We start from the raw sequence: 14,836 nt of genomic DNA, 5'->3' as shown, positions 1-14,836 counted from the left end.
AAGGTGTTAAGAGTGTCCAAAAGAAGGATGAAAAAAGGAATAAGAGATAAAAATAAAAAGCAAAAGAATACAAAGGTAAAGCGATGTACAGAAAGAATAACAAAAACTTCAACATGACAGTTCACAAGAAAACCAGAAAACAAAATTTTCAATTTTTGCCTTTTAATTTCAGTGCCACTTAAAATTTCTTTGTTTCACTGTAAAAATTTCATTATTTTAAAAATTATTTAAATTTAATCTTTTTGATAGATAAAACAAATTTACATATACAAATTTCACTTTACAAACCAATCAATTTTATAAGATTAAATTAGACATAAAATCTATTTTTTAACAAGATATCAAAATCATCCAAAGTTTATCCCATCAAAATTTGTTTTGTTCCTTAAACTTATCGTATCACTCATTATCAAACTACCATTAATCACTCATTATCAAACTACCATTAATAGTTAGTCTTACGTTGATATATATGTTTCAACATGAAAAAGATAATAACTACAAATATAACTTTACAAAACAATTTTATAAGATTGAATTAGAATTAAAATTTATTTCTTATAGAAAAACTCCAAATAAGTCATCTTAGCTTATTTCATTGAGTTCAAAAGTTTTCATACAAAGACAGTATAAAGAGGTGATGAGATACTACCCCTATAAGTTTTAACTGGTACAGATGCAGCATGCAACAACACATTATGTAATTTTATTTAGCATAACTGTAAACAAGTAATTATTACCGAATCCTTAGTATTTAATGACATGAATAAAATTAAAAGGAATAGCTATTATTAGAATATGAAGAATCTGAATACATTAACAGCAAACACTTTCAAACTTTGAAGACAAAGTTGTATGAATTAGTTGAATAGACAATAGAAGAGGGTGGTTGGGTAGGAAAAAATGCAGACACTCTATGAATGTATAAACAAACATAGTTTCTGATGTCATTTAATCCATTCACATTTTGGAGTGGCCACAGACTCACATCACACATCATAAATATCACAACATTCTAAAATCAGAAGCAAATGAAATATGTGTTTCAACAGATGATCCTAACAAATTCTGCTGATAATGATGTGTCCACATTTTCATACTTGAATACTCTTCTCCTCAATAACACTACACTATGAAAGACATGATGGAGGGAAGTAAAAAATATTAGGTATCTTCTTGTACAGGTGATTCTAGCATTCTTACAGTGCGAGGAAGCATAAACTCGGTAAATATAGGAAAATGTGATGATGGATAATACCCATCAATGTTATCATTTACCACTTCACAAGATACAGGAATCAGAGATCTACCTCTGAAAAGGATCCAATCAATGTGAAGATCCTGTGTTTGGCGATCCCAGCAGAGGCAAAGAGCTCTAAAAATTAGCTTCAAGAATTCAAGGGTTCCTTGTTTGTCACCTGATAATAACACCAGATATTGCTGAGTAAGAGACTTGTCATGTCAAAAACAAATTCCTAGTATTAAAATCACAGGAAAAAGTACCCTTGAAGCCATGATAAGTACGGATTAGGTCAACATTTTTTCTCCTACGAGCACTAGGCCATGCATCCCTCATATCACCAACAACACCATGTTCTCTGCACTCAGTTACATAAATACACAAGTTACAAACTATTCTACAATACTCTGTGTGTATGTATCTCTTCACAAATCCAGTGTAAATGAGCAACAAAATAATTGATATTGATGATAACAAGCAATTGGAAGGAAGTATATGCAGTAAGAAACTACCTTGATCTTCCAAGAAGGAAGCGTCCAGTAGTTGATTCCTTTTGTGTATTAAATCCTCCACAGTACACTACTGGTAGGCTAGGGGGTAAGGATGCAATGTGCTGCCATGTAAGCAAAGCACTTCGCCGGCGGGCACGAGGACTAAACTCGTCCATGTTTGTATTTACTATCTGGAATGAGAATCCAGGAGGCTCAACTCCTTTCAGTTGAAATGTGTGGACATGATGTCAAGGAACCAAGTGATCCAAAGATTGTGCAACAAAAGTGAAACAAAGTTTGAATACAATTGATTGAATCTGTAATTTCATTTCTAAATCATAAGGATATAGCCCATGTTGCAATGCAAGGAACTTCAGAACCCCATGAAATGCTTCCAGGAACAGAGGGAGACTCGGACAACCAAAAGGTTCCACCTTCAAGAAGCTCGACCTTTATTTAAGGGGAAGAAATTTACAAACCAGTTAGTTCTACAGCCGGTTAAACAAAAAATAATACCAACAATACTGAAAGAAATCTTGTACCTTTTCCTTATCATAGAAGATGGTGCAATGCTCGTCAGTAGTGTCTTGGGGCCCTTTTCGTGATATCCCAAACTGATCATAACCTGAGTATTTTTATCAAAGAAAGTACAAAAAATACTTAAATGGAATTGCTTACATGAAAAACAAGTGAATTTATAATGTCTAACGGTGATATTAGTCAGTGCTGAATACAAGTAAACGAAAATGAACAACAAGCACTGCCGCTGGTATTCAAAAATCGCCCTTTTATATCAAGCTTGTACCTTTACACAGAACACAATCGAAGTTACTTTTATCTTGTAAGTTCACCTCAACCAAACTAGATTTTCAAGGGTAATTGAAAGACACAATCCTAGGTATCATTCTTGTGAAGAGCATTATTTTTCCTTAATATAGCTAGTTTCCAATTTTAGCCAAGTTTCGCTGAGTTTATAAATATGCTTGATAACCACAATGTTACGATAACAGTATTCTCATATTCTTCCTAGGATTTAATTCATCGTTTGCTTTTCTTGCAGTTCACAAGCCAGTCAACTTGAGCCAAAACTTTCCTCGTGTTCAAAAAACAGAACCAAATGATAAAAGAAAAATAAAGAAGTCACAGGAGAAAGATTGCTATATTACCTGAAACAACTAATACATAGCTATGCTTACACTTATCTATGAGATTTTTCACCGAAATTTCAGATATTTTGATCATTTTGGCATTTTATAACAAGTGAAATCTTAATAAATTTTTAACACTTCCCTTTCACTCCCCCTTGAATTTAAACAAAACAACTTTGAACGTATCTGCCTATTTACAGATGTAGATTCTTATTCTAGTGAGAATATTAACTTATGTAACCTATTGACTCTTTTTAATAAATACTCAGTCATTTTAACAAAACAAAAAAAATTATTTGACAGACATCACATTAGAACATCTGCGTAGCAAGCAGTAGCTTACTTAAAATTTATGCAGATTTAAGCAATATGATGCCCTTGTTGAGATATTTCTCTTCATAACCAGCAGCCATACTATATAATCCTTCAACAAGGCCCTGGCTACGGCCTATGGATCGTGCATTATGTCATAAGATACAAAGCATGCTCGTACCACAATATGCGTGCAATAAAATTGAGGACATAAATTAATATTTTCAAAAGCTTAAGAACAACTTGTTGAAAAGGTTCTTCACCTGGCAAACCCTGCTGGAGAAAATCCAATTGTGTTTTCACTCCTGAACCCAGATGAACATCAATACAACGAAGAGGATGAGTAAATTGAATCACAGTTATAAAAGGAGAAACAGAAAACATAACATCCAATAAACAAATCCAGATCAATCAATCAGAGGAGAAAGGGAATACAAGATACACAAACAAAGCATAAATCTTGAAATCAAACAATGAATATCACCCCAGCCTTAAAAAAACCGCATTTCTGCCGACAAAGAACTTGTATATTCAAAGCAAGCTTCATCCAGAAGGATCAAGAATAATCTAAGAAAATCATAACCCAAATCGCAGAAAAAAGCAGGAAAGCAAGCATTTTGAGCAACCCCAGATGGAAATCAATAAGAGAAACCTTGTTGGGTGCAAAGGATGATGGGTGAGTGATTGGTAACAACGCTTATGCACAAATCTCTTCTCTTCTCCCACGTATTAGGACTGTCATGTGGCTCATCATCATGGAGATTGAAAGTCATCACAGTCAATGATACACTCATTTTTTCTTCTCTCTCTCTTCTTCTCTCTACTTCATAGCTGATTGATTTAAGAGAATAAGGAATGCTTCAAGAAAGAACAAATGCTGAACAGGATGTCATGGTCTTATATAGATATAATATATAATCTTTGTCACAGAAACACCCTTTCAACAAAAAAACACCAGACAGGAAAAAAAAGGGTGATCTTTTCTTTTCCTTTTTTCCTTTTTCCTTTTTATTTATTTATTTTGGTAGGTGTGAAGTAAAGAAGAACTTGATCTCGCATTGTATGTGTGAAATGAAGTTAGGGTGGTAAGGTTCTGTGCCATGGCTTCTTCCATTTTACAAGTTCCATTCTTCCTACCCAACCAAAATAATAAAGAGACAAGCTTCACTTTTTTTTCTTGCTTTTTGAAAAAGGGAAAGTTTCTTACTTCATTTTCTGTAAAATTTTAAACATTTATATGAAACTTTTTTATTGTAAGTTTCTAATTTATGTTGGTTAGGTTATTGTTTCAGAACAAGAAGAATCCAAGTAAAAGAAAGAAAAATTAAGACAAAAACAATAACAACTTGTAATAAAAGAACTAAAATATTATCTCTTGAAAAAAAGAGTATATAAATATGATAAAATTTATTAAAAATGTGATTTCATTTTAATACATTATTTTTATTCATCATTATTTTCTTATGTTATTATTTTGTTTACAGAAAAAGATTTATAATTAATATAAAATAATAATATAGTTAATAAAAAATAATACGTGATGTAAAAAGATATAGTTAATATAAAAATAATACAGTGGATATAAAATACCAAATCATAAAATTTTTTATTTTTAACACGTGTAAAGTAAAATAATAATCACATTTGATTAAATAAAAATTGAACGATAAAAATTTAAATAAAAAATATAACATTTCTAAATACTTAATAAAAATAATAACTAAATTAAAAATACTTAAATGTATCACACAGTCTATGAATTTAATAAACCAAACCTAAAATTTAATTGCATTATGTGAAATCCCCATACTTAATGTAGTGGTTCATAAACTAGGTGTATATATATAGACCCTCATGATACCACATAAGTTAACATGCACTGGATGTACTATTATTCTGTTGGACCAGATAATTAAAGAATATTACTATATTGTGGGGACTAAATATTAATTTTTTTTTTAAATTGAAAAAAATTACAGTGGCCAAAATTTAAAGTTTTTATTTTGAAATACAAAAGATATATTTAGTTCTCTACATATATTATGACATTATATAATATTTTTATGCTATGATATTATCATCTTATTTTTATTTTGGATTTTCTTCTATTATTTATATAAATCTGTAAATTTAGAGAGAGAGAGAGAGAGAGAGAGAATAATGTTAATTTTGTTTTATAAAATCTTCACACAAATATTAAAAATCATTAAGAAAGAAAACAGATGATTTGTGATAAACTCAACTCTCTTTTAGTGTTAGTTGGGTCACCATGAGAACTATGTATAATCCTTAAAAAAAAAACATCCAAAATTATAAAATAGATTTGTTGAAATTGAGATATAGACTTATTATTCTCTAGTCTTTTCAGACTCAAATTAAATACACCACTCATTCTTAACATATTTATTTACATCGTCATTATAATCTATGCTCCTTGTCATCCTGCTAATTTATTTTTGTAATCCACAAGTACCTTTAGTAAAACAATAATGATAATAATAATAATTACACCTTAAAATGATTAAATATTATATAATTTTAAAAATATGCATTAAATAAGATATAAAATTCATAAATTTTTATAGCCAAAATTCACGGGGCAGAAAAACCAAACTATGAGAGGCCATTATAAACCAAAAAAGTTTCTTGTATTAAAAGAAAAGTTTAAATACACTGAAACATGGCTCACCGACCACAATTTCCTTCCCTTCGAATAACTTATTCATATCATTATAACCAAACCAAACCAAACCGAAAAATTCCATTGAAGCAGAAACATTACAAGATGAGAGCTTCACCCGCCATGAACAAGATTTGAATGATTTCAGTGAGCATTTAAACCATTTTTCAAAACCCATTCCACTAAAGTAGCAATGCCAAATCCTGTTGCTGAACGTTTCTTGTCATTCCACACAGGACCAGCCATGTCAATATGCATCCATTGAACCTTTTCATCAACAAACTGCAAAAGGAAATTGTTTCAGAAAACCCCTGAAATAAATGTGCAAAAAGACTACACAACAAGAAGACAGACAATAAGAAATACACATTGTCTATATTTAGAATGCAGCTATCTTTTTTACTGTAATAATTCCCCTTGAATAAATGGTTTGTATGAGTTTATTATGCTTTCTTGTGCCATTGCATGCACTTTAAGTGGACCACTTCTTGTCTGCTGTCAAAGTTTACATGGCCTTTGGAGAACCAGAGTGAGAAAATGGTCATTGGACTAATTATATATAATTAGTCATCACTTCCCAACAAGTTTGAGGAGAAAAAAACAGGATTTATATCATTATTAAGCTGAAATGCAAACCTGCTTTAAGAAGAGGGCGGCAATAATAGCACCACCTTGTCGACCACCAGTGTTCACCATGTCAGCCACTCCGGATTTCATTGATTCCCAGTAACTTTCCTCTAATGGCAGCCTCCATAGTTTCTCCCCACTCACATCAGAAGCTTCAAAAATTTCCTTTGCTAGTTCATCACTGGGTGTAAACACGCCTTCAAAAACAAAGTTTTCAATAGTAATCAATCGGAAGTATTTTCACAGATATATCTTTAAGGCCCAGCGTCTCCTAGAACTTATTTCTTCTATTTTCCCAAAGCAGTACTAATTTTAAGTGCTTCCATTGCTGACTAAAACATTGGTCCTCTCACAAGAAAATATTTGTATGCAGTCCATTAAAATCTCAACTCCATGAACGACACATTATTTTCTACTTTATAATTACCTGCGATTGAGGGTCCAAGAGCAACTACGCAGGCCCCAGTCAAGGTTGCCAAATCAATAATCTGAAGAACAGTTGACCAACCTATTAGCATCATTCTAAAAAACAATTTTCAAGCTTGAGAGAATTGAAACCAAAATCAAAATAAGGCAACAGGGTATAAGTTTCTAAATACAAGATGCCAAGTCAGCACTTTTCTCCAATTTTTGTAAACAGGATTCAACTTACCCAGATAATTTTAAAGAATATGCATATTCATCAGCTATTTGATTTCTTATTTCAGCCAGACAAATTATAATGTTTATAACAATTTCTCTAACTCTTTTAAAAAATAATTAATCACCATCCATGAAGCATACAAAAACTATTAAATGCTAAGCCATTTTTTTGGGAGAGATACCTGGAGCTTTTATGATTTACGGGGAGATTACAGGCTTAAAAAAGTAAATGCGTAGCTGTATAAGGTTATACCTTTTCAACACCTTGGTTACAAGCATATACCAAAGCATCTGCCAGAGTAAGTCTACCTTCAGCATCAGTGTTGTTAACCTACAGAAGATGTTAAGTCCATCAAATCCTTAATAACAAAATAAGGTAGAGCTACTACACATGCTCTGTTAAATAAATCATAGATGTCAAAACTCCTATTCATTGATTATAAGTTGCATCATGTACATATATTTACATTTATGTTTTTTTACAGTTAGTACCAGATGTAGCCAAAATAGGTTTGCAACAGTGACTGACTGAAAATGATAGTAGTAGTTTCCATCCCAAGACACGATTAACAATTCAAGGGACCTCAAATGGATATAGCTAATGCCTTTCATTCAAATGTTCAAATAAAATATTCCGAGAAGCACCAATTACATTTTCACTCATCATTATATAACTATTACCATTGGACCATATGATATGTTGGTTTGCAAAATAGGAATTAAAGCAAAGTAATGGTTGAAACAGAACCAAAACGACCAAATAACATGATTAAGTATGACACGAAAGGTTAAACTCAGTGTACTAAATCTACAAACTAAAAAAAACGAAACTCTCACCTCAATAGTTTTTCCATTTGAAGCTGTGACAACATCTCCAGGCCTCATACCTGTTCCACTTATCATATTCTCACAAGCAGCAACAATAAAATGAACCTGCACATGCAGGATCTTTAAATTTGGGCAACGCATGCATTATTATTATTACACCACAAAAGACACTACACAATATCCATCAGAACTCTATAAATCAAACTACAGGAAATTAGCTACCAGAATGAAAACTCATTCCATAGGTTCATTATGGAAAACATTAGCTGAGCCTACGACAGAAATAAATTGCACTCGGTTTTATGTATATGAGCCATGATTTGACACATCCTACCCATCATCAATACCCTTAAGTAAAGCCTTAACGTAACATTGGAAGATTGAAAGACACAGGAAGAGGCTTATATGTTAATCAATCAAGTCCAATGCTATTCTGTGGAAAGAAAAAGTCATGACAGAGGATATAAATGACTGACCTCCACCCCTGGAGGTTTGATTTGACCAAGTGCTTTAGCTGTGCCTAAAACTGCAGCCGAACCACCCATATCATATTTCATGAGTTCAATTGAACAGCCAGGTCCAGTCTTGATGTTGTAGCCACCACTGATAATATGCACACATCACAAGAATACAAATTAAGGAAAATAATGTTTCATCATAATAACGAACAAAACAAATGAATTAAAAAGACAAAACTTTTAACATTGTGGAAGAAATTATGAAAATATATTACTAACATTGAGACACGTTATTTTGCAGTGCCATAAAAAATTGAATACAAATTCAAATAAAGATTGACCAAGATTACAATAATCTTAAATTTTAGTTTGTCTGACACAATATTGCAATGCATCAAAGATTTAATGATGAAATCTAATAGGTATTACAGACCTATACGACTGAACTTAGTTAAACTGTAAAATGTAATATAGCATTCACTGAATTTCCTATGAAGAGAGGACCCAAACAACATAAAACTTTCTGGTTATTAGAGAGAACCATACTCTCCCTCCCTAACCTTCACAAGTTACAAAATAAAGATAGAAACTGCTAAAACTATCCATTCTGACTTTATAGAAGTCACATGCAACTAACTACAGACAAGTAACTACCTTACAGACTGTTAAAACTTTTATCTGTCTATCATACAATAAATTAAATCATACAGTTTTCCTTCTACTGTAAACCTTCCCTTTGTACCTATCAAAATCCAATCAAAAACTGAAATTAATTTACAGAAAGAGAATTTAAAAGGAATATCAAATTATAAATAAAAAAACTATACTAAATGTTCAATGCAGGAGAAGTCGTGTCTAATGTGGCTTAATGAGGATAAAAATAACTTTAAAAAACACTCTTATTCAATAATGAGGACTCAGAATTTATAATGAATATGTTTGACAAAAGTACCTAATAAGCTATTCAAAAGCTAAAAAGTTAATTCTTAATTGAAAGCTAAAAATGATTAAGCTAACTTAAGCATTCGGTAAATAAATAGTTTAACTAGTTCATAGACGTATAATAACATAAAAAAATGTGCTTACATAATTTTTTACTTTGTAAATGTATATACTTTAAAGTAATTATAGTTTTTTAGTATGTTTTGAACTATTATTTCATTTTGTTTGCAGAATAGGTATTTATTAAAAAACCAAAAAATAGGATAAATCATGTAATCATCAAAACAAACCATGAAATATTGAAGGTAATAATAAATATAAATTTGATTAAAGTTTTGAAGATAAAAATGGAAAATAAAGAAATGTTATATACTCAAAAGCTGCTTCAAGTAGAATCTTAAAATATGCTGCTGATGACAAAAATTTTGTTCAAGTTAACTAAAAATGTCTTGCCAAACACACTCAATATAGAGGTGGGAACAGTGAAGCAGTATAATTGATATCTCGTATGAAAGATTTATCTACCACGAGAGCATCAGCATAAACTTTACAACTATTTGATATTATAAGACCAGAATCAAAAACATGCAAGATACGCGAGGGAAAAGCTGTTTCAATTGATCAGTCTTGTATTGAAGTTATAATACTGGAACCAAACCAAATGATCACAAGGGAAAACCCCAGTTATGAAGCTACAGCATTATAACCACTTGAAATTATGTCATGCCAGATTGAAGTTATAATACCAGTTTGTCCGTGATTGAGTTACAGATAAAATAAAAGAATGAATACGTCAAATAATTACCTGTCAAAAGTCAAACCTTTTCCGACTAAAGCCAACTTGACATTGACAGGTCCACTCGGTGGTTTGTAACATAGATGGATAAAATGAGGAGGATTTGCCGAGGCTGCAGCAACACCTAGATAGGACCCCATTTTCAGTTCGGCACATTGTTCAGCATTTAATATTGTTGCAGTGAAAACATCACTGTAGGTAGAAGCAATATTAGCTGCCTCCTCTGCCAACACCCCTGAGATAAACAAATTACCAAGCAAAGATCAATTTTAGAGAGCCATAATTCCCTCACAGATATGAAACTGGACAATTGTCTGCCCAACAACTGCAAGGACTAGAAACAATATATCATATATCATATCATGTACATTCAAAATGCCATATGAACCTGGTGTGAGCACATTAGCAGGAGAATTTACAAGCTCCCTTCCAAAGATAACTCCAGAAGAAACATCTCCTGCATACTTAAGTTTCTTCTCCAGTTCAGGTCCCGTCCCTAGACCAATAATGTCAACGGACTGAAGCGTTGGTTTTTTTGCTTCTGACTTGTATCTATTATCTTCAAATAATCCCAGCACAGCCCCTGGCACATTTCAAGGACACACATCGTCAAGCGTAACTACAAAATCACAGGTTTCAATACATTTCAAACAAATACAAACCGCAAATTCAATACCAGACGCAATTGCATAAGCAGTGCTAAGCTTTGATGGTGCGGAGAGCCCTTCAGAAGAGGCAAGAACAACGGCAACACTGCTTGCTTGATAAGACTTGGCCGCTGCCACTACGGCCTCGCCAAGACCCTTAAAAGGTGCAGGAGTGGAAGGTGACTGTCCAAGACCAATCAAGCTAACCCTCTTTGATCCATGTCCTGAAATTCTAATAATAGTTGATTGACCAACTTTGCCAGAGAAATCCTCTTCGGAAGAGACTTCAGCTAATATACCACCCAATTTTGAGTCGATCTTGTTCAAGATCACATTCTCAAACCTCGACTTTTCATCTCTAGCCAAATCTTTCTCCGTAACACCCACTGCTAGAATGTCCCCTTTCCATTCCGTCACATCAACATCCTTAGCAGTGAAACAGATCTTCCGCGAATTTCCACAAACACAAAACACGCATTTTCAGCATAACGCCAATTAAACACACAAATACAAAAAGAATATTAAAAACAAATACACGAATACATATGAAATCCAAACTTAAATTGACAGAACCAAAAAAGTAAAATCGAAAGTAAATCCCCACAACTAAAAAATCCAAAAGTGATCAGCTTTTGAATCGTTAAAGCAAATGCAAAGTTAAACAATATATGGGGACGGAAGATTGAGGGAGAAAGTATATCTTAACGAGTTTTGACCTTGGGGGTTTCGATATTAGAAGGATGTGTGAGACCGAGAGTGGCACGTGGGAGAGTTTGCGACATGAGTTTCCTGGCCGGAGAACGAAGAGGGAATGCGGCGAAGTGGAAACGCGAGGCGAATCTAGTGAGAAAGGGAGAAGACGAAGATGCTGTGAAACAAACAAATATGGTAGCAATGGCTGCCATTCCACTCTGAAAACTCTTCCTTATTTATAATCATCCATCACCACCTTCAATCTTTATGCATCTTCCTATAAAATTAAATACATTTTTTCACACTTTTTCTCTTTCATATTTTCAATATAAATAATATTCTTCTTTCTCATATACATAATTAATCTTTTAAAATGTGTTTTTAATCCTTAATTGATAGTTTTATAAATTCTACATTATATTCTTTATATTTCATCGAAAAATACCTTTAGTTCTTAAAAAGAAATGTATCTATTTTTGGCCATTGTTCCGATAAAGATAAAATCATATCAAATTGGTTTAAGTTAGCAATTATGTTAAACTCCATTATACAGATGAAAAATATTTAAAAGCTAAATTATATTTTTCATCAAGAACATTTTGTTTGTTTCTAGTTCTTACAAATTAAATATGTCAAATTTGATTTTGATTAGACAAACTGAAATTATTATTTCTCTTTGTTTATTGTTTTACATTGCTTTTATCGTTGATTTAGATTTTTTTTTTTTTTGTAGTGACTAATATTTTATGGCTTATTGTAACTTTTGGCTTTGATTGATGTTCTTTTTCATTGGACGCTTTGTCATTACTCTTTATGGCAGAAATTATATTGTAAAATGCATGTCTATTTTTTTCCATATAAGGAATAAAGTTAACTTAAAAAAACAAGTTTACAAAAAAAATTAATAGCTATTTTTATTAATCATTAAATGAATAAAAAACGTTCATTTTTTTTTAAATATCTAATACGTTTTGAGTAATATTTGTTGAAATAAGAAAAGGTATGGCATAATTTTTTTCAAAATTTATGTACACATCAATTTTATTATCTAATAATTCCTTTGAAACAACTATTTACGTACTTAGTTAGGGATAATTACTTATCAGGTTTTATACAGGTCATGCATGAATAATGTTTAAAAAATATATGTGCATATCCGCATATATTTAAAATATATATAGAATTTTTTAAAAAATATGTAAATAAAATTATTAAAAATATATAATATATAATATAAGTTAAATTAAATATAAAGTAAAATTTAATTTTAATTAAATTTAACATAATAAAATATAAATTAATTTTAATTTTGATTAAATTCATTTAAATTAAATTTCAATTTTAATTCTTTACATAATAAATCCTCATATAATACCTACATCAATTCATTTATAAACTAATATTAAAATATTCACTATTTCAAAATAATAAATATACATAAATTTTAGTTATTCATTGTATACAAATACCCTTAAACAGAGATATTTTTATCATCTCCAATATAAATTAAGGTTGTTTTTTGAAATAATATAATCATCAAAATCTTTAATTACGGTTGTGAAACACAAAGGAAAGAACAAATCTACCTTTATTAAATATGCCGTTTCTTTAAGTTTTGATCTCAGTAATTAACTTTTTTTAAGAACATTATAACTGAAATGATACTTTTAAACATGCCTACAAACTTATTTGCTTAATTTTGATACTGGAAATACAATTTTTTTTAAATAATTAAAATTAAATTGAAAATTATAATTGATTAAAATAATTTTTCACATTTTTACAATAGTATATTTTTCATACCCTATAGGAATAAAAGTTGTATACCCACTAAAATGGAACAATTTTGGGAATAAAAGATATAAAAAAATTTATATCTAAAAGTAACATTTTCATGAAATAATGTTTTTAAAATTATTTTTAAGAGGTTTTCCATGAAACATTTTCTAGGTGAAAACATAACTTTTTTGAATTAAAATAAAAAATCCTAATATTTGAAAATGAAAACCCATTTTTCTATTGAAACTGCCCAATATTTGAAATAACAATGTTATAGCCATCGAATTTAAAATAAAACAACAACACACAAACATTTTTTCCCCTAAATACTTAATCAATATCTATAAATTCTTTAATTTTTTTTTCTATATTTTATCATGGCACTTTATAATACGTATATCGTACTTTTATTTGGTGTTATTTAAAATTTGTGAATGTTTAAATATTAACTTAAAAAAATGAGGACCAAAACTTTAATAAGGTTAACTCATTCTCTCTTTTTCTTTCTTACACCATTATATCAACTAAATATAGAAAAAAAAAATCATTTCTATTTTATTGAATTTATATATAGACTAACTTCATTTTTATTATATAATATATATGTGTTATAATTTAATTTTAATGGTAATTAATTTATTTTTATTTACTATTGTTGAGTATGAGATTAAGTATTCATATTAAGTTGATTGATTTTTAATTAGTAGTTATTGAATTTAAAACTTGTTTGTCAAATACGAATTGAAAACACTTGTTAAGAAGTCATTGAGATTATAAGGATAATAAATATATAATTAATGTGTAATTTACCTTCTTTCATCAATAATTATATTTATAAATTTTGGGATCTGACTTTTGATTAAAATCGACTAATTACGGTCTAAACATGATTAATTGTTATTTAACTTTTAATCTAATAATTATGGAGTTAATGTGTAATGTTTAAACATTTAGTTTTAATTCACCTAATGAAAGGTTGAACTTTCAGTTAATAATTATCAGGATTAGTATACTCATGTTTTAATTAATGTGTTTTAAGGTCAAAAATTGAAAATTATGCGTATAATAGAACTTTATATTAAAGTCTGTAGTGAAAAACAAACCTATTAATCCATAAGAAGTAATATAATATAGTTTTAAAAGAATTTTGAAAAATAGAATGAGAGTTCAAAATGAAGATAATTTGGTGAAAAAGTTATTATAGTAGAATATGATTTTGTCAGTAATAGAAAACAAAGATATGATATTGTGAAGCTAATAATAAATTATTATGAATCATAAAAAGACTATGAAGTTCTAAAGCTTGCACAAAATATGAGATTAAAGACTGCAAAATTATATAAGAGTGCAAGAACTATAAAAGAACTTGCTAATTTGCTAATTGAATTCTTAATATTAAAGATGGACACATGAATTTAAATAAAAATAGAAAAGACAATATTAAAATACTACAAGATTTATATTTCTCATATTATTTGTATCGTTACAGGATTAAAGTATTATTCTATATTAAATATCAGCATTTAAAACTCATTCCCAAATATATTCCAACT

At 30.0% G+C, this 14,836-nt stretch overlaps 2 protein-coding genes across 2 annotated transcripts; both read right to left on the bottom strand.

Moving 5' to 3' along the window:
• Positions 1-769: 769 nt before the first annotated feature.
• LOC106765405 lies at positions 770-4,256 on the bottom strand. Its single transcript, XM_014650014.2, has 7 exons — positions 3,844-4,256; positions 3,455-3,496; positions 2,274-2,356; positions 2,080-2,181; positions 1,753-1,967; positions 1,504-1,598; positions 770-1,418 (listed from the first exon to the last, which is right to left on the bottom strand). The coding sequence occupies exons 1-7, from the start codon at positions 3,983-3,985 to the stop codon at positions 1,165-1,167; spliced, it is 933 nt and encodes a 310-aa protein (XP_014505500.1). The 5' UTR covers positions 3,986-4,256; the 3' UTR covers positions 770-1,164.
• Positions 4,257-5,817: 1,561 nt separating this feature from the next.
• LOC106768926 (leucine aminopeptidase 1-like) lies at positions 5,818-11,767 on the bottom strand. Its single transcript, XM_014654316.2, has 10 exons — positions 11,528-11,767; positions 10,841-11,255; positions 10,553-10,747; positions 10,174-10,399; positions 8,445-8,571; positions 7,978-8,073; positions 7,394-7,471; positions 6,926-6,986; positions 6,508-6,695; positions 5,818-6,153 (listed from the first exon to the last, which is right to left on the bottom strand). The coding sequence occupies exons 1-10, from the start codon at positions 11,714-11,716 to the stop codon at positions 6,016-6,018; spliced, it is 1,713 nt and encodes a 570-aa protein (XP_014509802.1). The 5' UTR covers positions 11,717-11,767; the 3' UTR covers positions 5,818-6,015.
• Between the last annotated feature and the right edge of the window lie 3,069 nt (positions 11,768-14,836).

Source organism: Vigna radiata, chromosome 7 (assembly GCF_000741045.1).
Source record: "Vigna radiata var. radiata cultivar VC1973A chromosome 7, Vradiata_ver6, whole genome shotgun sequence".
In the NCBI taxonomy this organism is placed as follows: domain Eukaryota; kingdom Viridiplantae; phylum Streptophyta; class Magnoliopsida; order Fabales; family Fabaceae; genus Vigna; species Vigna radiata.
Note: the sequence above shows the minus strand (reverse complement) of the source record. Positions and strands in the feature narration are given on the sequence as shown.

What these genes read in the sequence shown, in the direction of transcription:
- LOC106765405 (XM_014650014.2), bottom strand. Translation starts at nt 3,985, where the DNA reads ATGAGTGTATCATTGACTGTGATGACTTTCAATCTCCATGATGATGAG. An exon ending in CATCCTTTGCACCCAACAAG is followed by an intron (nt 3,497 to 3,843) that starts GTTTCTCTTATT and finishes ATCTGGGTTCAG; the next exon opens with GAGTGAAAACACAATTGGAT. An exon ending in TACTTATCATGGCTTCAAGG is followed by an intron (nt 1,419 to 1,503) that starts GTACTTTTTCCT and finishes TGTTATTATCAG; the next exon opens with GTGACAAACAAGGAACCCTT.
- LOC106768926 (XM_014654316.2), bottom strand. Translation starts at nt 11,716, where the DNA reads ATGGCAGCCATTGCTACCATATTTGTTTGTTTCACAGCATCTTCGTCT. An exon ending in TCAAACCTCCAGGGGTGGAG is followed by an intron (nt 8,074 to 8,444) that starts GTCAGTCATTTA and finishes CTGCATGTGCAG; the next exon opens with GTTCATTTTATTGTTGCTGC. An exon ending in CAAATGGAAAAACTATTGAG is followed by an intron (nt 7,472 to 7,977) that starts GTGAGAGTTTCG and finishes CATCTTCTGTAG; the next exon opens with GTTAACAACACTGATGCTGA.